The 21,586-nt window shown below is 41.5% G+C and overlaps 1 protein-coding gene across 1 annotated transcript in view; it reads right to left on the bottom strand.

Moving 5' to 3' along the window:
* The window catches only part of ofcc1 (orofacial cleft 1 candidate 1), a gene marked incomplete at both ends in the record, with an annotated part of 80,584 nt that overhangs the window by 48,018 nt on the left and 10,980 nt on the right, over positions 1 to 21,586 (bottom strand). The window contains 9 exons of the mRNA XM_083901781.1: positions 661 to 806; positions 7,759 to 7,894; positions 8,046 to 8,077; positions 8,871 to 8,985; positions 9,163 to 9,311; positions 14,079 to 14,321; positions 19,014 to 19,094; positions 20,247 to 20,383; positions 20,648 to 20,872. Of these exons, the coding sequence (XP_083757907.1) occupies positions 661 to 806; positions 7,759 to 7,894; positions 8,046 to 8,077; positions 8,871 to 8,985; positions 9,163 to 9,311; positions 14,079 to 14,321; positions 19,014 to 19,094; positions 20,247 to 20,383; positions 20,648 to 20,872 (1,264 nt within the window). The remainder of the gene's footprint in view (positions 1 to 660; positions 807 to 7,758; positions 7,895 to 8,045; positions 8,078 to 8,870; positions 8,986 to 9,162; positions 9,312 to 14,078; positions 14,322 to 19,013; positions 19,095 to 20,246; positions 20,384 to 20,647; positions 20,873 to 21,586) is intronic.

Genomic DNA, 21,586 nt, shown 5'->3' with positions numbered 1-21,586 from the left:
GTGGGCAGACGATGTTGTACCTTGTTACATTTATGCTTTTTAACAAATTTGGCCAAGGTGTCTGGAGTCCTGTTCTTCCTTCTTTGTTTATATTTCACACTTTCATTTTTCTCATTATAAATCAAATGCTGTAAGCCATGCTGAGGCAGGGGGACAAAAATAAATTCTTCTAACAAATTTCTTTTGTTTGATTTAGTTTTGGTACTTTGTGTGATGTTTTATTTTTCAAAAATATTACTAAATATGATTTTTTTATATATATATATAATGTAATCCGTGCAGTCCAAAGGGCTGAAAGGGGGACAGTGACCTTTTTAATTATAAAATATAAAATGAATAAGATAATGTCTGGGAGAAATTACCTTCTTTCCCTGAAACTTTTATATTATGTCCCATTTTTCATGACATGCAGCTCTGGAAACGACTTTACTTGAGTGACTTGCTTGTCAACACATTAACATTAAGCTGTATAAAATTAAAGCCGTAGCAAATACAATCTTGATTTCCCTTGAACGTTGTGCGACTGCTGCATCTGCGCACGTTGTTGTCAGCGTCTGTCTGGTTGATGCCATGCACATCCGAGTATAACCGCTTGTCGCCCAGGTCTTTCCCGTTTGAATTTTGCAAGGCTGAGGCAGGATAATGAGTGGTGAGACTTACTGTAGGGAGAACGTATACTCCTCCATCTCCTCAGTGGAGAGGTTCTCCACTGAATGCTGCATCTTCTGTTTGTCTGCCTGCCGAGGCGCTACGCTGCTGCTGCTCATGCTGGGGCCGCAGCTATTTGTCTTCTTGATTGGCTTCTTCTGTGAGGGGCAGAAATCGGGGGAGAACACATGCGGATGTCATTTGTAATCAAAGCAGGAAACGGGCCTGTGAATTTATCTTGGGGGATGCACACGGTGACAGTGACAGTGTGCGTGGCACTTTGGCGCCTCTCCTATATCTCAGCCGCGCCTCAATTGACACGAGACAAGAATGACGGCAAAATCACATACGGCACGCCATCATTCAAGCTGAGTTCATTTGGGAAAATGTGTGTACAGTGACGGTGGTGTTAAATATGTGATATTTGAGCAGCTGGCTCTGTTTTTTTTTCCCACACAAGTCGTTTACTGTCATCATTCTAAACACAGTCAAATGGAGTTAGGAAGTGGGGTTTTAAATATTTCACCAAGGTACTCGGGTGCAGATATTATTTGTTAAGCCGCCAACATGTTAACGGCTTGCTTTCCCTGGCCCTGTCAGTCCCGCGTGTGTTGCCCTTGGGTGGGCTTAGTGCCTTTCTGCTTGAAGTTGTGAAATACTCACTGATGTATGTTAATGAGTTCCACAGTTGGAATAAGCAACCTTTCTCTTTCTTCCGCCCCTATGTCACTCTAATTCTCTCATTTATTCTTCTTTTTTTTCCCCTCCCTCCTTGCCTTCTCCTCCGTCTCTCTCGCTCCTTGTCTCTCTGAGATAAACTAGGCCTAAGAAGTAGTAAATGGGCAGAGCTCCATAAAGGCTCCATCAGTTTTCATAGGGCAATCTTTGCCAAAGCAAGCTTGGATTCCAGAGTGATGATCACAATAAAAAGGTGGAAAGGAGAGGGAGCGAAAGCAGGGAGAAAAAATGCCCGAGATATATAAACTGCAAAGTTCTCCGGTGTCTCCCCACAATAAATTTAATGCAATACCTTAAGAGCAGATTCTGTATATAGCTGGATTCCTGCCCTGTGGGCAAAGTGGTCGCCTGGAGAAAATTCATTTTAATTAGGCCTGCACTGCAGGTTGAAGGGTTGAAATCTGATCCCTAGCACTCCCAGGCTGGGGCAGGTTGGAGATCACTCCACTTAATCATTAGACAACTGGGTTTCACACCACGACATTTGACAGATTTAGCAAGGTTTTAAAGATAGGGCCAAGAGGAGATGAAAGGGGGGGGGGGAGACATGGTCTACAGAGGCTGCAGAGAAATAAAACCTCATATCAACAAACTCATTTATTTAACAGGTCATTCACTGATTAATGGCGGTGTGAAGAGGGAAGTTAGGAAGAATAAAGACTGGGAGGGACAGAGGAGAGAGGCAGGAAGAGAGGAGGTCTATATGTGTGTGAGACTCGCTGTTGTTCACAGGCTTTTGAATACCTCAAGAGTCAAACCACAACAAAAGGCCACAGAGGAAGCACAATGGCAGGGACAGACTAGGAGGCAACGATGTCAGATCATCAGCGTGCAGAGTCATTTTGTAATTATTACTTCAAAGTATGGCAGGTAACATGCAGACTTTGATTAATTTGGCTTAAGTCCTCTGTAGCACAGGAAGTGGCGTGTTTAAAGTTACTTGGAGAAAAAAGAAAGGAGGCCTGCTGGCATCACTGATTTCATAGAATTCGAGCTGCTTTTGGCTTGACAAGCAGATCAAAACGGGCTTTGAAGGCTAAAAAATACCTGTTAGTGTGAAATGTATTTTGACAAATCTTAGATAATAAGCCAGCGAGGTGCGAGATGGGGCTGTAGAGAGGGCACAAAAAAGGGAAGGCAAAGGGGGAAGCATTCTAAAAAGGGTGGGAACACTTCCCAGGAAATCAAACTGTTACCTTGCAGTGAGTCCGACCCTCTGCTTTCACTCTGCACGGTTCACCCTTCTCTCTTGTATTTCCAGAAATCGCTCCTGAAGAGGAATTTTTCCCTGCATCACAAAAAAAAAGATAGAAGTGATGTCTTGTGAGTGAAAGACAGACAGTTGAATAATATGTACACCATGATATCCACATGTACTGTTGTGTCATATATAAAACAACTGTTACATTGAAATCATTATTTTGAAATATGGAAAATATGAAACAATTCTATATTATAAAATTATATAACAGAAAATCTAAATTGACCTGGAAAATCTGGGTTTGTAATAACAGACATAACAGATCAATTCAAACTGAATCAGGAATATATTATTGATATATATATATATATATATATGTATATGCCGGTACCTTTGAAGTGCTTATTTTTTTAAATCCTCAACCTCATTTTATTTTTTTTCTCTTCTTTTTTCATCTCTATCTGTCTCGTTTTTTTTTTTATTATTATTTTGCTGTAATTTAAATGGTAAGCGGCCAGATGTGTGTCTCATGCTTGACGAGTCAGGGATCTGCATTATTTAGCATATTAACATTCCCAGAATTTAAAAAAGGGTTCCTGCGTTGCCTGAAGGTTGTAATTAAGTAAACCTTAGCTTGATACATGGAGAGAGAAAAAAATCTCACCGTGTGAAACTTTGTTTCCCCCCGTGGAATGAGTCACTTCTATAGAATACATATGAAAAATCTTTGCTGTAATAAAAAAAATGTCCTCTTCCTTTGGAATTTTGTTATTAAGAACATGGAAATCAGAAAGACATTTCAAATATTTTTAGTGTGGTCACTGGTGTGAGATCAAATGTGTTTTGTTTTTTTTGTTCACCCCTTCCTTGATGGTAAACTTGCAATATAAAGCAATATTTCCTATTGCACTTTCAACACAATTTGCTGGCAGTGTTTAGATTCTTGTAATTATTTTGTGCAGATTACTATAAAAATAAACATGCAGTCAGTTGGGGATGCAGTCAGTTTAAGTTTTTTAGTCACCTTTATAAATTCAATTTAAGGGATTCTGATATATATATATATATATATATATATATATATATTTTTTTTTAAATATTGAATCATTTAAGTTTAAATACATTGTTGAATTTATTGCTACAATTGTATGTAAAAGTAAATTTGAGCAGATATTACATTGGAAAGTTTTTTTTTTTGCAAACATTCAGACAAACAAAGCCTTTGTGCCAGCCGCATTTGCACATACACACACACACACAGACACTCGCAAGTGCACACAGATGCACACACACACACACACACACACACACACACACACACACACACACACACACACACACACACACACCCCACTTCTATTAACAACAACTCAGACTTGGACCACCATGCTTTCTTAGACTGTATCGCAACACACACACACACATACACACACACACACACACACACACACACACACACACACACACACACACACACACAATCATTACACAGGCCTCGCTTGCTAATGGGCAGACCACTGTGGAACCACAATGAGCGCGGAGGCAGCATCGACAGCTTCGACAGCTGAGGGCTACGTCCGTGAACTGAGAGCGCTAGAGCTGCCACGACTCCAGCCTCTCCGGGCACTCAAGGCCAACAACAAACTCCTTGTTATCCCCTGCGCTCTGAGCTGTGTTCAGACCAGCGCGCACACACACACACACATACTCATCCAGTGCGTACACAGCATTGATGCACCCACACATAGAAAGGCATAAAAACTAAAAAAAAAATTAATATTGCATACATGCACAAGCATTTTCCAGAGAGTGAGTGTAGAGTGTATACCTCGCAAATGCATAACCTAACAACTCAACACATCTCTTCTTTCTTTTTTTTCTCCTGCATACACGCAAAAACAGGCCAAGGAAGGAGAAAAGCCTGAGGGCTGTAACACTGTTGAGATCCTACCCACGGGATACTTGTGAGATGCAACTGAGCTGAGATGGCGGTTCTTGCTCACCTAGGTCCCTAATTGCCTGATGACTGGTCAAAAGTTCCCGAGGAATCAAAGGTCAGTGACTCACAGTTTACCTCTAAGCCCATTTCCTGTGTTAGATTCTTGCATTGCGGTTACTCTAATCCACTGGATATTAATGACAATAACAGACACACAAGTTGGTTGAATTTTGAAAATCAATAGTAACCTTTTATCTTTGTATGCAACCAACTCCCATATTTGTTTGACTTGTTCACTACTTTCGCTGTGAGGGTTCACATGTGTATCTCTGCAAACGGGCTTCAAAAGGTTGAATCTGGACATTGTGGAATTAATTGGCAGAGTGCAGAGAGTGACTGATTGAGAGGGGATGATGTAACACTGTGGTTTGAAACTGATGACTAGGACCAGCCTAGAGGGGATGACATCGGGAAAGTGCAGGGCGGCGCTCCGAAGAAGATATTTGATGAGGAATCCTCCAAATCACCATCTGTGCCCAAGGGATGGATGTAAAAAAAAAAAAAAAAAAAAAAGGATATACGTGAAGCAGTGATACAGTATGGCATCTGTGATCATGGTGATCCAGCAGTAACTGGATCATTCATTCGATGTAAAAGGTCACTTAGCCCAGCCTGCCTTAAGCAAATTCAAAAAGCCAAACAGGCCAATTGCATTGGACAAGTCAACTCAGGTAATTCTGAATTATTATCACCCAATGTTCAGGTAATTTGAAACACTAAAACATCAATGCACCTTCATTAAAGAACCTGTCAGTTATTATCTCGGATTGGGATGTCAGATTTTGTCCTGTAATAGACACCTCACCATTCACTGAGAGTTTTCAATGGAGATTAATTAACTTAAGGCCTCAGGAATACAAACTTCCAGCCTTACTGTCAAACTCCGCTGTGTGTACACCGTTGCAGTGACAAGAAGTCTCCATGTACTTGTCCCGATTCCGAGACAAATGGGTAGTGACGAAAATCCTGCCACCACACGCACAGAGAAAACAATCTCCACACAGCACACATTAGAAACAGAGGGGCATAAAATGGGAAGGAAATGCCTGAAACCCTCAGACTTGACGGAGCACTGAGGAAAAGGGGATAATTTGCTCTTCTTTTCCTCGCTGAATTGGATTTCCATTTTTGGCTAAGTTAAGGTTGTCTGTCCAATCCCTCGCTTCAACCTTCCCATAATCTCCTCATCTGAACACCATAATTCACTCCAGAAGTAATGCAACACGAATGGATCTGTATGCAAATGAGGCACAGACGTCAAGTTGGCTTAGGGAACAGCATGGATGAGGTGTTCTGCAGGACACCTTTTGATCCATTATTTCACCTACGGATCAGGTTCGCTTCCCCAGCAACCTCCTCACCTGGCTGCGATGATGTGTGTCCATGACGTCGTCGACTGCGTGGGAGCCTGAGCGTGCAGCCTTGTGTGTGTGTTAAAGAGACCTGGTACCTTTTTGCCTTGTGTGGCAGAACATAAATCTCCCAATTGTGAGTGACTCCCTCCCTCGCTCTGTTTCTCTCTGGAAAGGCAGTCAGTTTGTTGGGGACACTTCCCTTGTGGGCGTAAGGATCTCTATGGGGGGTCACAGGTCAGCCGGCGGAGGAAGCGACAAGCTGTGAAATGTAAAAGACCAATTTCTTCCACATGTTTCAGAGCTGGGAGAACACTGCCAAGCTGTCAGCCGGCATCATGTTTAAAATGGGCCAGGGTGCTACCCAGCAGACCTGTCACAACTCATTTGTAATTAAAAAGCCTGTGTGATGTTTAAAGCAGAGCACCCCAGAAACTTTTGAGGGCTGTTAAATAAAGATGAGCTGTGCATGCAGGAAAAAAGAAAGAAAAGAAAAGGAAAAAAGGGGTGAAGTATTAATAACAAAGTCAGTCGTCGTTGCAGTAGATCAATGCCGAATAAGACTGTATTTGATTTCTGGCTGTGGATATGAAATGGGATTCTCAAAACCTATATGTGTTTTTTAAAACGTACATGCAATGATGATTAACAGAAGTCATTAGCCAGCTCCAGATGTGGTTAAGGTTGTGGCGTGACCTTTGCGTGGCAACGTCATCACAATCTTTCTTCTGAGCATCTGATGGCCTATTCTGGATGAAGGAGTTTATCCCAGCATTCACTGGAAGGAAAACAAGGGAGCACCGGTCCATGACAGGACAAAGATTGTATGATATAATCAGATTCACTCCTGAGAACGAAACCAAAACACTTTGAGACACACACATGCCTTTGGATTCTAGAGGGAAAAACAGACGATCCGAAGGACAGCTTCGCAGTCTGGCCTGAATTCTTCCACCATAGCCATGTTAACAGATGTCCGAATCAGCATTTGAACTGCTGTTTGTCTTGTGCATCACACTTCATATAACCATTACTAATAATGAGACACAGCCAGGGCTAACAGCTTAGCCGTCATGTTACTGCTGAAGGGCTCCATGCCAGTCAGAAACTAAAGGGGAGAACTCAAAACAGGACAAAACTGCTCTGTATGAGGATACAAAATAACTATTGTATCTCTGAAATTCATATAATCCGTCAACCTGATGCTTGCAATATTTTACAATATGTATCATACAACTATTTGTGACAGTCAAGTCAACATATAAGTTTAGCTTTGACACTAAATATGTCAAAATTAATACAGGTACACGGAGTACTTGGCTAGAATTTCTAAAAATAACCCAAAGTACCCACTGCCTATGTACACTTTTATAAAAGCAGTGCTGTATATGATGGCGGTTATGCACATTAAAAACATAAATAAAAGGCATTCATTTTATCAGCAGGATGATGGATTTGTGTAAAGGTGGTGGTGCTGTTTGTGGTATCATTGAAATCAAAAAAGTCTATCAGTTGGCTCCTTCAGTGTTTGTACTTGCTGTTCAAATATTTGCCTTAACCAGCACGCATGTCACGGTGTATCTGTTTTTGTTTTTTTACATTTAATCAAACTGAGGAACATCCCGTTTGTTTGATGTAACTTCTGTCTGACAAAGCTAGACCCATTGTCTCTTACCAAACCTCCCCTCGAGCACGTTCACCTCAGTGGAGAACTGCTCTAAGTGACACCTGCCATTCTTTTCATCCCAACGCTTGTGACATTCGGGTGACATTTTCTCCCCACTGTGTCATAGTTGGGGGTTTAAACAGTGGACCCCTACCTGGCAGAGATGAGGAAGAGCAAGCAGAGTCAGCTGACAGGTGGAGAGGAGACCCCCGTTGAGAATATGCCACACTGGGCTCTCCTGCTCTGCTGCTGGGGCCTGCGTGTGGCTGCGGTTGGGGGTATAACTGGGACTGAGGATGAATGGACTGAGCACAGAACTGAGGTGGTGACGATGGAGACTGCAGTGGCAATTGGCTCTGGAGTTGGTCATGACGTCCCTCAGGTTGGGGCATGACAAGAGGGTTTGCAGGGGGCATTGTCATAGTGTTGCTTTCCTCTGACCTTTTGGACACCCCAGATGGGAGCCTTTTTACCTGAAACACAACAAACAAGGAAGGGGGTATGGTTGTCTATGTGTGTTAGATGGCCACATATGGGTTCAGTAAACATTAATATAACCTATGCATGTTAATGTCATCAGTAGTTATGTTCATAATATTCCAGTGGATCACCGTTGTTTGTAGGAGAACAGCATGTGTGCACAATTAGACTGCAGGTGTTAGTGATCAAACTGCAGACAAAGCCAACTATTAGTAGCTGTCATAGTGTGTCATAATGACATAAAATAATCCAATTAAGACCACAAATGTGACTAGTATACACGGTGCACATGTTATTCAGAAAAGATGTTCAAAAATACGGTTGTTTACATGCATCAGAAATCAAAGCAACTGCAGACAACTGTGATGATAATACAAACAATATGTCACAGTCAGAGGGACAAATAAAGAGACAAACCTAAGACAGAGAGCTTTGTTCTGGCTTTTAATTCAATTAAGATGTTTACTAATCTAATCAATGCATCCGGTCAAATGCATCCAGAATGGCTGGGGAAAGATGTGTTTCTTGTTTGCTCTTGTTTGCTGTTTGCTCTCTGGGACCAATTTTCAATTTCTCTGTGAAAGCTTTGGGACATAGAAAATCCAACTCCCATCTACCATTCTGCCTCCCATAGGGAAGGGTCAGAGTGAGGGAAAACAAACACACACATACACATGGATACTCAGAAACATGCACACAATCATGAACATAAATGCACAATCCACAGATGACAATCTCAAAAGGGACATGCATGCACACCCCACAACCACACAAACAAAGACACACCTGAAAGTACATGTTGCAGAGCCAGTGGTCGAGATCAGAGGAGATGAGGCCTTCGATTTTTTTAAACTGGTCCAGTTGTGTGTTCGGCTCACCCCTCAGGAGAGGGGTTTTAAACCTGGTTTGGTGACACATGACCAGTAGTTTTCACAGTATGACCGTTTTTTTTTTTTTTGTTACTTCTAAATCTTAAAGGATTTAATTGGAAATTAATCATATATATATATATATATATATATTCTTTTTTTTTTTCTTTCTTTGGGTTGAATAGATCCCTGATGTGCTACTAACCCACCTGCCCTGGACAAGGCCGAGGCTTGGGCCACAAACAGGAAAAGCCCCCCAGGCCACCACAGAGCTGATGTAACTGCTGGTTCCTCCTTGTGCGATCAGTTGAAAAACCAGGACCATGGAAGGGAGAACCTCACAGGCTGCAGGTAAGATCTGCCGACACACGGAAAGACACCAACATATTATAAGCCACATTCAATGTGTGTGCAGTTTGTGACGGGTGCATCGCAGATCTGCTGCGTCTTGCGCTCCTCTGTTGTTCACACAGACAGTGTGACTGCACAGGTGCTGCTATGTTTTACAAAGCATTTACCATAAATATAATTATTCATATGGCTGTAATTACCTCAACAAAAAGCCAAAACTCCACAGCATGAAGCTGTATATTTACCGTCCCTGCAAATATTTCACAAAAAAAAGCCTTACTGAGAAAAAAAAAAAAATAGAGAATAGATTCTGGGGAACAAAAGCTAAAGTTGTTTTCATTTTGAAACGGTCAAAGTGTTTTGTGTTTGACATATTCATGAACACTGAGATGTATATCTCACTCAGGTGGTGTTGCCGCTGTACTTGGATGACTTTGGGTGTCTGGGTTGGAACTACTTGGGCCTGCCATTGTTGTCGTCTGTGGTCCTACAGTTATGATGTGATGAAGTGAGGTCACGGCAAAGTAAACTTTTGATGATGTGTCTTTGATGAGGTGTAACGTGTCAGTGGTCCCAGGCTCAAGACATCACAGTCACTGAGGTACAACAAGTACAAGATGATTAAACGTGCATAGACTTGTTCACAACCATGGAGCCAAAGACAAACAGGACAGGAGCCCTCAGGGAGCCGCTTAATTACATCCTAGACTTGAATCCTCCTTTGAATGATTTCCGTGTTCTTTTTAGAGCTTTCTTAACTGTCATTCTAACGCGTCCAAATCAACAAATTGTCTAAAAGGAAATGTTAGAGTGATAAAGACTGTTGGCAACAGAAATAGGGTGGAGGGACCTGGGACTACCGTTTAGTCAATGGGCTTACAGCCATTCTTATCCATCCAAATCACAAAAATTGCCTCAAAGCAGATTTTGAAGTGATAAAGACTGTCAGCACCAAATGTGAGGAGTAGAAACCTGGGACTGCCGTTGTAATTTAGCGCCCTACAGTTATTGAATATGTGATGCATGAAGCAGAGAGTGTTGGTGGTTAGCAGTTGATGGCAAACATTCGTATTTACCCAGAGAGGGTTTGCTTAAAAATGAACTGACAGTGAGGTGCGTGCCACTCCATCCATCACTTGCTGGAAATATTTTATCCCTTTATTAGTTGTCATGGATAAAGCAGAGGGGTTGTTTTAACACATAAATCATGTCTATCCCTCCCACCCTCATGCTAATCTGCTTTTGGTATGCACCTGAGAAATAATGGGTTGCAGCGTATGACTCAAATTTATGGCATAATATCACAGATTATGAATATTGAGTATATTTTATATTAATCATTTACTGTAAGAAATATGACCTGCATGAATAGTAATTTGTGTGCATGTACTAGTGCTTATGTATGAAGTGCCTGCCTGCACGTATGTTTGCATTATGTGTATGTGGGAGGTAATGTTTTACGCTGAGGTTTGGGAGTCGGGATCATCAGTGGGCTTTCTCGCTGTCTATTGGATGAGCCTCTTAAATCATTAGAAATACCATGTTTATTTCAAAACATGGTATTCAGTAAGGTTACACGCACAGTTTAATCAAGCTTAGGCTGTAGTCTGGCTAAGACAGGCAATGGGACAACTTGCCGAGTACAGGTATACATGTGGAGGAGAAAATAGATTTATTGGCCATGTATGTCTGCCTCCACCTCTCTAGGTGGCGATGTATTTCTCTATAAGCTTGTACATACTGAAACAGTTTCCTGTTGACCTTTAAAAAGCAAACATCAAATGCCGAGATGCACCGCGCTGTGGTTCTTTACATTTCATACTGCTTTGTTTATCTTCCGGCAACAGTACTGCAGTTCATACATTGTATCCTTCCACTTTTGGGTCAAAAACCGGGGAGAACACCAAAATCAAGTCTCAAGTCCGACTAAGCGTATACATGCGGGAGTAATCTGACTATGAATCAAATTATCCAGCTGTATGTATGTTAGACTGCCTAAGACTAGCTCGATTTAGTCAGACTAATGTGTGCACATGACATTAAGAAAACCAAATTATTGTTTTAGTCTGACTAAAATCAGACTAAAGGAGTAAAAGGAGTAAGGAAGAAATCAGTCATCAAATTTAAATTAAAACACACGACAAAAGAAGGCCACAAAGGTTGCTGGTTCGCGGCCCAGTCTGGACCTTTCTGTGTGGGGTTTGCATGTTCTCTCTGTGGGTGTGTCGGTTTTCTCCAGGTACTCGGTACTTGTTTCCTCCCGCAGAGGTTGTTTGAACACAGCTTGCCCATAGGTACGAGTGTGTGAGTAAATGGTTGTTGGTCTCTGTGTTGGCTCTGTGATGCACTGGTGATCTGTCCACGGTGTACCCTGCCTTTTGCCCTATGCTAGCTGGGATTGGCACCAACAGCCCCGCGACCCTCATGTGGAGGATAAAAGCGGTAGACGGTGAATGAATGTACAAAACAGAAGAATAAACCTGAACAAAAGACAAGGGTCAAATCTTCATCATCATCATGACAGAATTACCAGAACATGTTATAATGTTACCTAATATCTCCTTCCTTTTAATATTAATACAGTTTGGAATTTCATGCATCATTGCATTTCTGTAAAAACTGTGCAGAAACAATAGACCCAGCCCTTCAAAAGCCCCATTGCCACACGCCATCCCCACTCCTTGCTAGTACATCCAACTGATCTCCATCTGAACTGCACAGTTTCTGTCTAAATCCAAACCCAAACACACAAAGGGTGAATGAAAAAAGAGCAAGAAAGAGAGAGAGGGAGGGAGGGAGGAAAGGAAAATAAGCTCCTGGCTTCCTCCTACCATCAATAATTCCTCATTTCCTCCTCAAAAGCAATGTGAGCACTCCCGAAATCTCCCGAATGTGGGCAAGAGAGAAAGAAAAACATCCAAGCTCGTCCTGATAGTCTCAGACAAATCTGATCAGCGTTTTCACGACTATCTTTGAGGACAACAACAACAACAACAACAACAGGTTTGTCTATAAAGTGCAGCTGAAGGTTTGTGGGGGGAAGTAAGAGTGACACGAGGTATTTATAATGCTGTATTTAAACCTTTTTTTTTTCTTTTTACCCCTGAATCAGATCCCAGGTCTGCATTCAGTTTATGCCAGGTTTTACCCCATCCTTTATGTTTGATGGGAGCTGGAGACAATATTATCTAGATGCTTTAGTTTGTTGAATACGCCCACCCACACATTGACAGTGTCCACATGTGCTGAATGCTCCAGCTGTAAGGAGTTGCCATCAGAGCACTGACAGAACCCACTCTGAGCCTGTACACAACTCTATGGGATCAGGAGGGACAGTGGATTAAGTGTCTTGTGTTTGAAGGTTTCTCTTTTGTAATACATGGCACACATCAATGAATGAGCGTAAACAAAGACATTTAATCCACTGGTCAATATCAACCATCCAAAATGTGTATTTGGTTTTCAAGATTACTGCAAATCTGTGAAGGTTTGCCTTCTTATGAAGAGGTTTAGGAATGGGGTTGGACAATGTGCAGTGATTTTATTCAACTCCATCCACATGAATCCATATGAAAACATGTTTATTTCTTCATATTGCGTTGAACAGAGCGGTTGATTTTTAGTTTACTTTTCTTTGCAAATATTATACTATATATGCATGAGTCGATATCTCTTTTTGCTCACAAACTCCTACCCAGGATCCAGCTCAGCTACGTTACAGATGCTCAAAGACAAGACGACACTAAATTTTTTACTGCATTTGTACTTGATTTTCATTCCAATAAAACATTACTTCCTTATATAAATGAATAATTGATCTGGGGTTTGATTTACATGCATGGATTAAATGTCATGTTTGAAAAGTTGTTGTTTTATTCATATGGAGATCTCTGGATGGAAACCTAGAGGCTGCGTGTGGCATATTTTCATATGCCATCTTTTACAGCAATATAACTTCTCATAACCCGTTCAATCTAGAGTCTGCTCCGTCCTCACCGCAGCTGATGAAACCATGGGAAACAGAGAGTGGAAGACGTATTTAAAAACACTGTGGTTTTGTCGTATCAGCAGAGAATGTTTTATTGTTTGCTTTTATCTGAAGGGACAGTTTTTCTTTTTGTTTTTTTTGTTTTTTTGACGTTTTACTCCATCAAACTTAACAGTGCAGGCTTAAACCATGCCATTGGAAGACGGTCTGTTTTCATTCAAGTTCCCTCAATTTCAAAATTGCTTTCACATGGCATGTTTATACATTACATAAATAGGGTATTTTTACATAGCACAGTCACAAATCACAACTGGATCATGTTCTATCTCACTTCTTTATTGTTAATGTCAATGTAGAAAAGTATTATCTGAGCTTTATCACTTGTTTAATTTACAATGTTGAGCCAAAGTGCCTGTGATGACCTGTGGAAAATGAAACCTTCTCCATTTTGCTGTAGCATCATAATCAATAGATCATTTCCTTTTTTTTAGATCCATCTATTAGCTCCACCTGTGGAGGTGCTGGAGCCAATCCTCGCTGACAACAGGCAACATGTGGTTTACACGCTGAACAGAAGGTCAGTCTGCTATGACAAGGGTCACACAGAGAGACCAACAAGCATTCATACCTATAAACAATTTCAAATTCCCTAATCGACTTAACTTGGGGAAACTCATGCTGGCACAAGGGAGGTGAAAACATGCCCCACACAGAAAGAAACCAAGAATTTTGAACCAACAACCACTGTGGCTCCCTTTGTCCAACATCTCATTAAACATTCCTTACCATGACCAGATTCTGGTTAATGTAGAGGTCAGTGTCATAGACGCGGCCCCGATGCTCAATCGGCTCAGTGGACACAGCCCATTGTTGCTGCTCTTTGTTGCTGCACCAAGTTAGGGCTGAGCCCCCTAGACGGCTATGAAGGGACACACTGACAGAATAGAGGCCTCTGGGTAATTTGTCTCTGGTGGCTCTCAGGCAGCGCACGCACACTTCCACAGGCTGTGGTTTTGCCCTCTTGTTACCCTGGAACACACAAAGTGTAGAACATGTGACTCCAAAATGTAATGTACTTTTTTTCCCTTGTACTCAAATGTAAGGGAACTAGGTAACATCGGCAACATCGCTTATCAAATGTTGCCGTTATGTCTGCTGTTTGTTGCAGTTGAATCCAAACGACTACCGTGTCACACATCTGTCGAGGTAAACACTTCCCCGACCTCTAAGACAAACAAAGTTGTTGACAACTTGTAGGTTAATTAAACACATACAGTTGCATTACCTAAGTTACTTGTTTGTGGTTAAACTTAGACAACAAAAGCAGTTTGGTTAATATTAGTGAAAGATGGTCCTGATGAAGTAAATAAACATGGTCTGTACAGTCACTGTAGATTCTCAAACCACGACCCCCCCCCCCCTTAACCTAATAATCTGAATGCGTAAAAAAGTAAATAAACTAACCTTGTTAAAATAGTGACTACAACAGATTTGCACATTCTGGCATAAAACCACCTTTTAATGCATTCAGTATCAGTATGCAGTATTTGCATCATGTCTTCATAAATAATAAATAAACAGCATATGCCTCATCTCATGTTTAGAAAACAGAATCAAGTTTCAATTAAATTTCCGACATATAATTCTGAATTTGGACACGTGGTACTCGGCCTACGTCAGCCAGTGTGATGTTGCTTTGGATGAGGGTAAACTGGCTTCAATAACACATGTTGTATGTGTGGATCAGTACTGAATGAAAAGCCAAACGCAAGCTGGAATGTTTTGTTGAATTAGGTCTATATTTAACTGTCTACCAATGACTAATAGTTGCCATGTAACTATTATGTCCTATTCCACCGTATCCCAAACAAATCCCTTTCTCTGCAACCTTGCCCTTCCAAACCTTCACATACTTCATCCTATTTCATCGTTTTATTTCTTGTTCCATCCCATTCCAACCCATCCCATACCATGTCCTATCTCTATCCTATCCTTTATAATACCTTATGTCCAATCCTATCCTAATGATAATGTATTTATTGGAGTCAGATTTACACTTTGTTGACTCTCTGTGTGGCAATTTAAGCCCAAACAATGCACTCAAAGGCTACATTTGGACAAGCACATTTTGTTTTACAGTGTCGTTGTCACAGACTCCCCTCACACACACAGAGCAGCTGGTGGTGCCCATTATTCTACCACTCCATGTGTGGGTGTGGAGGTGCGCGCTGAGCCCTGCGGTGTTTGCCCTCTGTCTCCCCACTGTAAGCGTCTTTGCGAGCCAAAACAACTAAAATATTGTAAGCAAAAGTGAAATTTGTATAACTGGTGGCTGAGGAGCGGAGCGCACACATCCCACATTTGAGTGGAGGTGAAGAAAAGGAAGTGGAGGAAGAAAAAAAAAGCCAAGAAATAAAAAAAAAATGATAATATTACAATATGTATTATATATGATTTTGAAGATGTATTGTTATTACCGCACTGGCGCGCTCGCATAGGCATCGTAGACAGTCAAGACAGCAAGGTGGCGGTAAAAGGTGAAGTGAGCCAATTTTCCATAACAGAGGTGGTTTGTTTGCCCCAAGCCTGAGTTGTGCCTAAAGTGCCATAACATTACAGCACTCCTACAGATGAGATCAAAGGCTTGCGCGAGGGATCCTCCGTGGTTTTTGCTGGCAAGCAGCCGTCCTTTTCGTCTGAATATCTTTTCAGGGCTTTCCACACATTGACTGATCACACAAAATGTGTTCTTAATAGAGACAGGAAATGCCACATACAAAAACTTCCTTTCTTTCTAAGTATGGGCTAATATTCAGAGATTAAGCTTTCTTGTTAATTATTTTCATTTTAATTAGTAAATCTTAATTAACAATGAACATTTACCCTTAAAATTTTTTGGCTTCAGAATGAGGGGGGGTGGGGGGGTTGGGGGGGGTGAAGAAAGGAGAGAATAAATATGACAATCTTTTTGGGACCTCCAGGCAGGATTACTGATGCAGGCTGCCTTAGTTATTAAACACATTCTAAATTAAATGCCTTCATGAATTTTGCACAGAAATATATTTTCATAGTTTTGCATGCCAAATGTGACATTTTATATTTCAGATTCATCTCGCCGCAGTAATTTCAGGAAAATGTCATATAAACAAAGATTTTGTCATTTACCAAAGGAAATTACTATGCGTGGCAGGTTTGGCCATTGGTTTCTCTCTCTTCCTCTTTCTCTCTTTCCCTCTCCCTCTTTTTGCCCCTTATTCTGCCTGCGCCGGTTGTTTCAAGTCAGCAAGCCATAAAAAATCTTTATCTCAGTGAAACACAGCAATTTGGGAGATAATCGAATGGTGACTGGGGGGCACAAATGCCAGTCTGAGGAATTATACCACAATCTCCCCTGCATTTACAACCTTCCTCAAAGCCAGTTGTCACCCTGGAAGGAAAGCCCCCGACTGAAGATTCATTACATCTTTAAGCCAGCACGGTGGCATGGCAGCCTCATCCCCAGATGCAACACAACAACACACTCCTCCCACAGCTGGAGATGCTACCGCTAAAACTGCTGCTTCCTTCGTTCCCCGCTTTCCTCTCCATCCCCTAGTATCGCTCTCCGTTTAACCTCTCTTCTGCTTAAATCCAGAAAACTACAAGTACCATCCACACGAGGCAAGAAAGCATCTTTATATACCATATAGAAATAATGGGATTGAATATGAAGCATGTTGCATTGGCAAGTCTATCGCTCCGTGCTGTGCAGTGCCGCCGTGTGACTGCGAGTGTCTTTGTTAAGCGTGCGCATACAAGAGTCACCGGTGTAATGAAAGGAATGAAAGAAAACTCTATAATAAGGCAGATAATTTTCCCATTTCTTAAACGGGTCCCATTCATGATAGCATTTCACAACATTTCATCATTTGATATGTTTTTGAATCACCAACCCTTCTTTTTTGGTTTGGATTTATAAACACTAATACCTTCTCCTGTGGATATGTCACTTCCTATTTGTGTGCTTTCTGTTTCTCAGTCCACAAACACGCCGCTTAGTAGACCTTACGTACCTGCCACATGTGCTGTGATGCTGAAGAGGAGAATACTGGGAGCTCTGTCATCTGTTCAAATTTGGCCACCGCTTCCTCTTGGCCTTCCCCCAGCGCTCTGAGTGACGGGCTTTACATATTCACACACACAAACACTGCAAATGAACCCTTTTAACTGCCACCTGAATTTTGAACTCTCGGTTGTTCCATCCTGTATCAGCTGAATCTAATAACACCACAACACCCCTCCACACACACACACACACCACTGCCCCCCAACCGCCACCACCCCCTGTTCCTCGGCCTTTCAATCTTATCAGTGGTAATGTAATAAGCGGTTGCTTCGCTCTGTCTCCTCGCCACCTCTCTTAATTCCTCAAAATAAAGCAATATCACAGGGGCCCCGGTCTGCCTGTGACTGGGGATAAGATGCTTGTAAAAGGAAGGATAATTCAGCAAATAAATGCTCAGCATCAAAGGCAGGCACGGAGTCTTTCTTTCCCTGTTCTCCCTCCTCTGTGTTCGCCTATCAAAAATATTACATGTGCTTTCATCAGTTCACAACAAGGCTCTGTGTGCTTCCTAATGCAATTACTCGACCTCCATTAAATCAGAAACAGTGGAAACAAATGAATTACACTTTTGTTACAAAACTACAAGTCAGCTCCGTGTCTCTCGTCTTTATTTCTCTCTCTTTTCTCAGGCTTGGGGAGAGAAAAAGTGAAATCATTTCTCATTCAATTTCAGGCAAATGTAGCCCTAGGTGATGCATAGAAAGTCTCCCATGTCTAATAGCCACCCACCATTGATATCAGAAGGAATTTGCAGGGTTCAAGGCTGTCGAGAGGAGGTCATCTTGCCAAACTCGGAACCACATTCATCTGACAGGGCTGGTGTCTGACAACCACCCACCCATAAAGCAGCCAAACACAAGACAAGATACTGATGCGTACGGTACTTTCTTGATTTTATCATGCCAGCCAGCATGGTAGTCCATAATTACTAAAAACTTAAACATGCTAAGCGAAATTGCCTGCAGGGCTCCCGCTATGAGATGTGATGTGTGATTCCTAAAGTGGATGGACCAAGAATTGATGCGCCTCCAAGCCCAATGACATGGACAGATTTCTGTGCCCTCGAGCCAAACTACCCACAATGCAATTGATGCCGACAGGAGAAACCATGCAGAGGATATACAGTATGAATTACATTCCTTCTCGAATGTCAGTGGGAATACAAATGGTTTTCACACAAGTAATGATTACAGTCATGTGGCATAAATTGTACATATGGAAAGAAATATGAAATGGGCTGAACGTACCAGTGAAGCAGTGTGTTCAGTCTGGGTTGCGGTGCTTCTTCTGCTTTGGCAGAATCTCTCTGTGAACGAGAACGCTCCTTTGAAATATTAAAGTGCATGCGATGTAATAACAAGCAGAGTTACTGTGTAAAAAATATCGATACGATCGGCTAATTGACAGTTTCAATTTAAACCACATTACTTATTTTATTAGATTCATTTCTGAGAATGACGGCAATTATATATCTTCAAGTTAAGTCAAGGGTGTAAACAGGATATGAATAAATAGAACGACAGAGAATATGATTGAATTAGTGCAAAGTTCTGGTCCTGATGACAGTTACACCTAAAGACATATATTTGTACAATATAGAGGACATGGATCTTTACCTCAACATTCCCAGTAAAGAAAGCTATTAGTCTCTTTCCTCTCTTTGCCCACTCTCGACTCGTCACAGGGTTCTTCTGAGCCTGAATATACATGCAAATACACAGGCACACTTTGTTTCTATGCAGCTTTATGAAACAGTGCAGTGCACCAGAATGGCAGAATTAAGCACAAGGAGCAATTGCAATCTGCAGGCAATCTATACTGAGCCAGACCCTAAAGACATGAAGCATTTGATGAGTATTTCTGCCGGATTTCACATTCAGTCAGCACATTCACTCTCCCCATTCAGACACGTCGACGCCGCTAAGTGACAGCGCGTTGCTCTGTAGAGGCTTTGTGCGGCAGAATAGAGGAAGAAGAAAAACATTATTATTTTAAAATAGATGTGAAATCTTTTGATGGATAATGTATTTTCAAATGGAGGTGGGTGTGGAAACAGTAGGAGAGTGCACACATAATTGTCGGGGATAACATAAGATCTCAATCCTGATACAGTACCCGTTGCCACTGATTATCCAGTATGGGCGGATGAGTCAACTGTTGCTTTGGTTTCCTATTGAGGGTAAAACATTGTTGAATCATTTTCCTCCAATTACATTTACTTTCTATTCATATAATTTGTTACTCCTCCTCTCCTTTCAAGTGAGATTAACTAAAAATACTGTGGATAGATGTATTCTCTCTCGATGTTTGGGTTCCTAATCTAGATTTGCCTACTTGTATTTTGTAACAGTGTTGAAAGACACTAAATGTCCTAGTGCTTTTTCATAAAATCCCTGCTCCCCAGCTGAAAGTAGTCACATTTTTTTTTCCTGAAAACACCCTGAAGATAAAAAAAAGCAAAGTCCAAAGATGAAGTGACTTCGTAAAGATCCATGAACAGAGTTCTAAAATCTCTGAATTCCCTTGACCATATTGACATGAGTGCATTTAGCAGAGATACATTAATGTGAATTGAGTGAAAAGCAGATATTTTGTGAAGGTGATGGAGGAAAAACAGGTTTTACGGACAAATCAAACAGCCAAATACAGAAAGAAGGAAAAATAAGCCACACGCATACACAGGACACACAGGGTTCCAGCCAAAACACAAATAAATGTGCATGCACACATGCACACACACACACTCTGTGTCCATTAGCCAAAGCGGGTGATACACAGTATAATGGACATGGCTGATGTGTTGGTGAGTATGGGATGATGACACAGATATTCCTCTTTGTAGCCCTGACCTGCTGCAGTGAAAGGCTGCCAGGCGTGATCATGTCAGGTTGCACATGCTCCCTCAGCTGCTGGGTGTAGCGGGGAATCACCTCCTCCTCCACCCTCACTACAAGAAATAATACAGTGGCACCGATAATGTCAAATTCTGTTCAGAAAAATAACAAAAAACGCAGCATTTTACATGTTTTTTTTGGGTCACATAATCCGCAGCAAAATACTGTCCAGAACAAAGAATGTAACAACAATGTATTTAATGTCTAGAAATGATTGATTTCATACTCAAATACTTGAGTATACTTAATCTATGTTGTCACCTAATTGTGTCAAACAAGTCACCTTGTCGCACAAAAAAACATTAAAAATGTAATAAGTTGAAGAAAAAGGATAAAGAGAATAATATGTGCATTACTTTTTACAGTGGTCTCGCTGCCCATTACCATCCTCCCTGCATTGAGTCCAGCCTCCTCTTGCAGCCCAGCATCAGCCCCAACCTGGTTTTTGGCACTCGTATGGGGCTGGGAAGGTCTGGTGCCCGAGGCATGACCACCACTGTGGAGCATCAGTCGCCGCTGAAGCACCGGATCACCTGACTTCACCTCCAACACCTCTTCATCCCTGGAGGCTTGCAGCGTACCTGGAGAGATATGCATCAGTAGGCAAGCAAGAACACACACACACACACACACACACACACACACACACACACACACACACACACACACACACGAATCAGTACACATAAACATCAGAGTATTCATACACAAGCTGATGGATGCTGACACACACACTCACAGATTTTAGGCCTTCACCTGTCTCACACACGAGAATTGCATCATTACTTACAATATGACAAACTCTTCTTTTTTAACTGCTACACTAAAATATTTTTTTTTGGAATTAAATCACTGGTGAGATTAGTTTAGGAGGGAATACATTAACTATGACAGTTATTATAAATCAGCAACGTCACCAGGAGGTGGCTGTGTGTGTGCAAGGTGCACAGTTGTCACTGTAGAGACCAGAGTTTGAGTCCTGATTCCAATCAGTGGTTAGATATAGGAAACAAAACACTGTCTTGGGAAAGGTTGTGGTTGGTGTGACAATTGTGTGTCTACGTGTGTGTGTGTGCGAAGTATTTCCTTATATCAACCCCGGCCGTTATATTTCCCCTGGTGTCTAAAGATAACCACAGAAAGATAATACTACTTAATATTGTACTGCAAAACTTGACATACTTTTATTTTCCGTATCAACATAGTTCCAAGTTGCCACAAACTTAATATTTCTTTAATTAAAAAGTTAACTTTCCCACTCAGCCTCCACAAAACACAGGATTTGAAACACCCAA

This window comes from Microchirus variegatus (assembly GCF_963457635.1).
Source record: "Microchirus variegatus genome assembly, chromosome: 15".
Taxonomy (NCBI): Eukaryota; Metazoa; Chordata; class Actinopteri; order Pleuronectiformes; family Soleidae; genus Microchirus; species Microchirus variegatus.
This window is presented reverse-complemented; position numbering and strand designations above follow the sequence as displayed.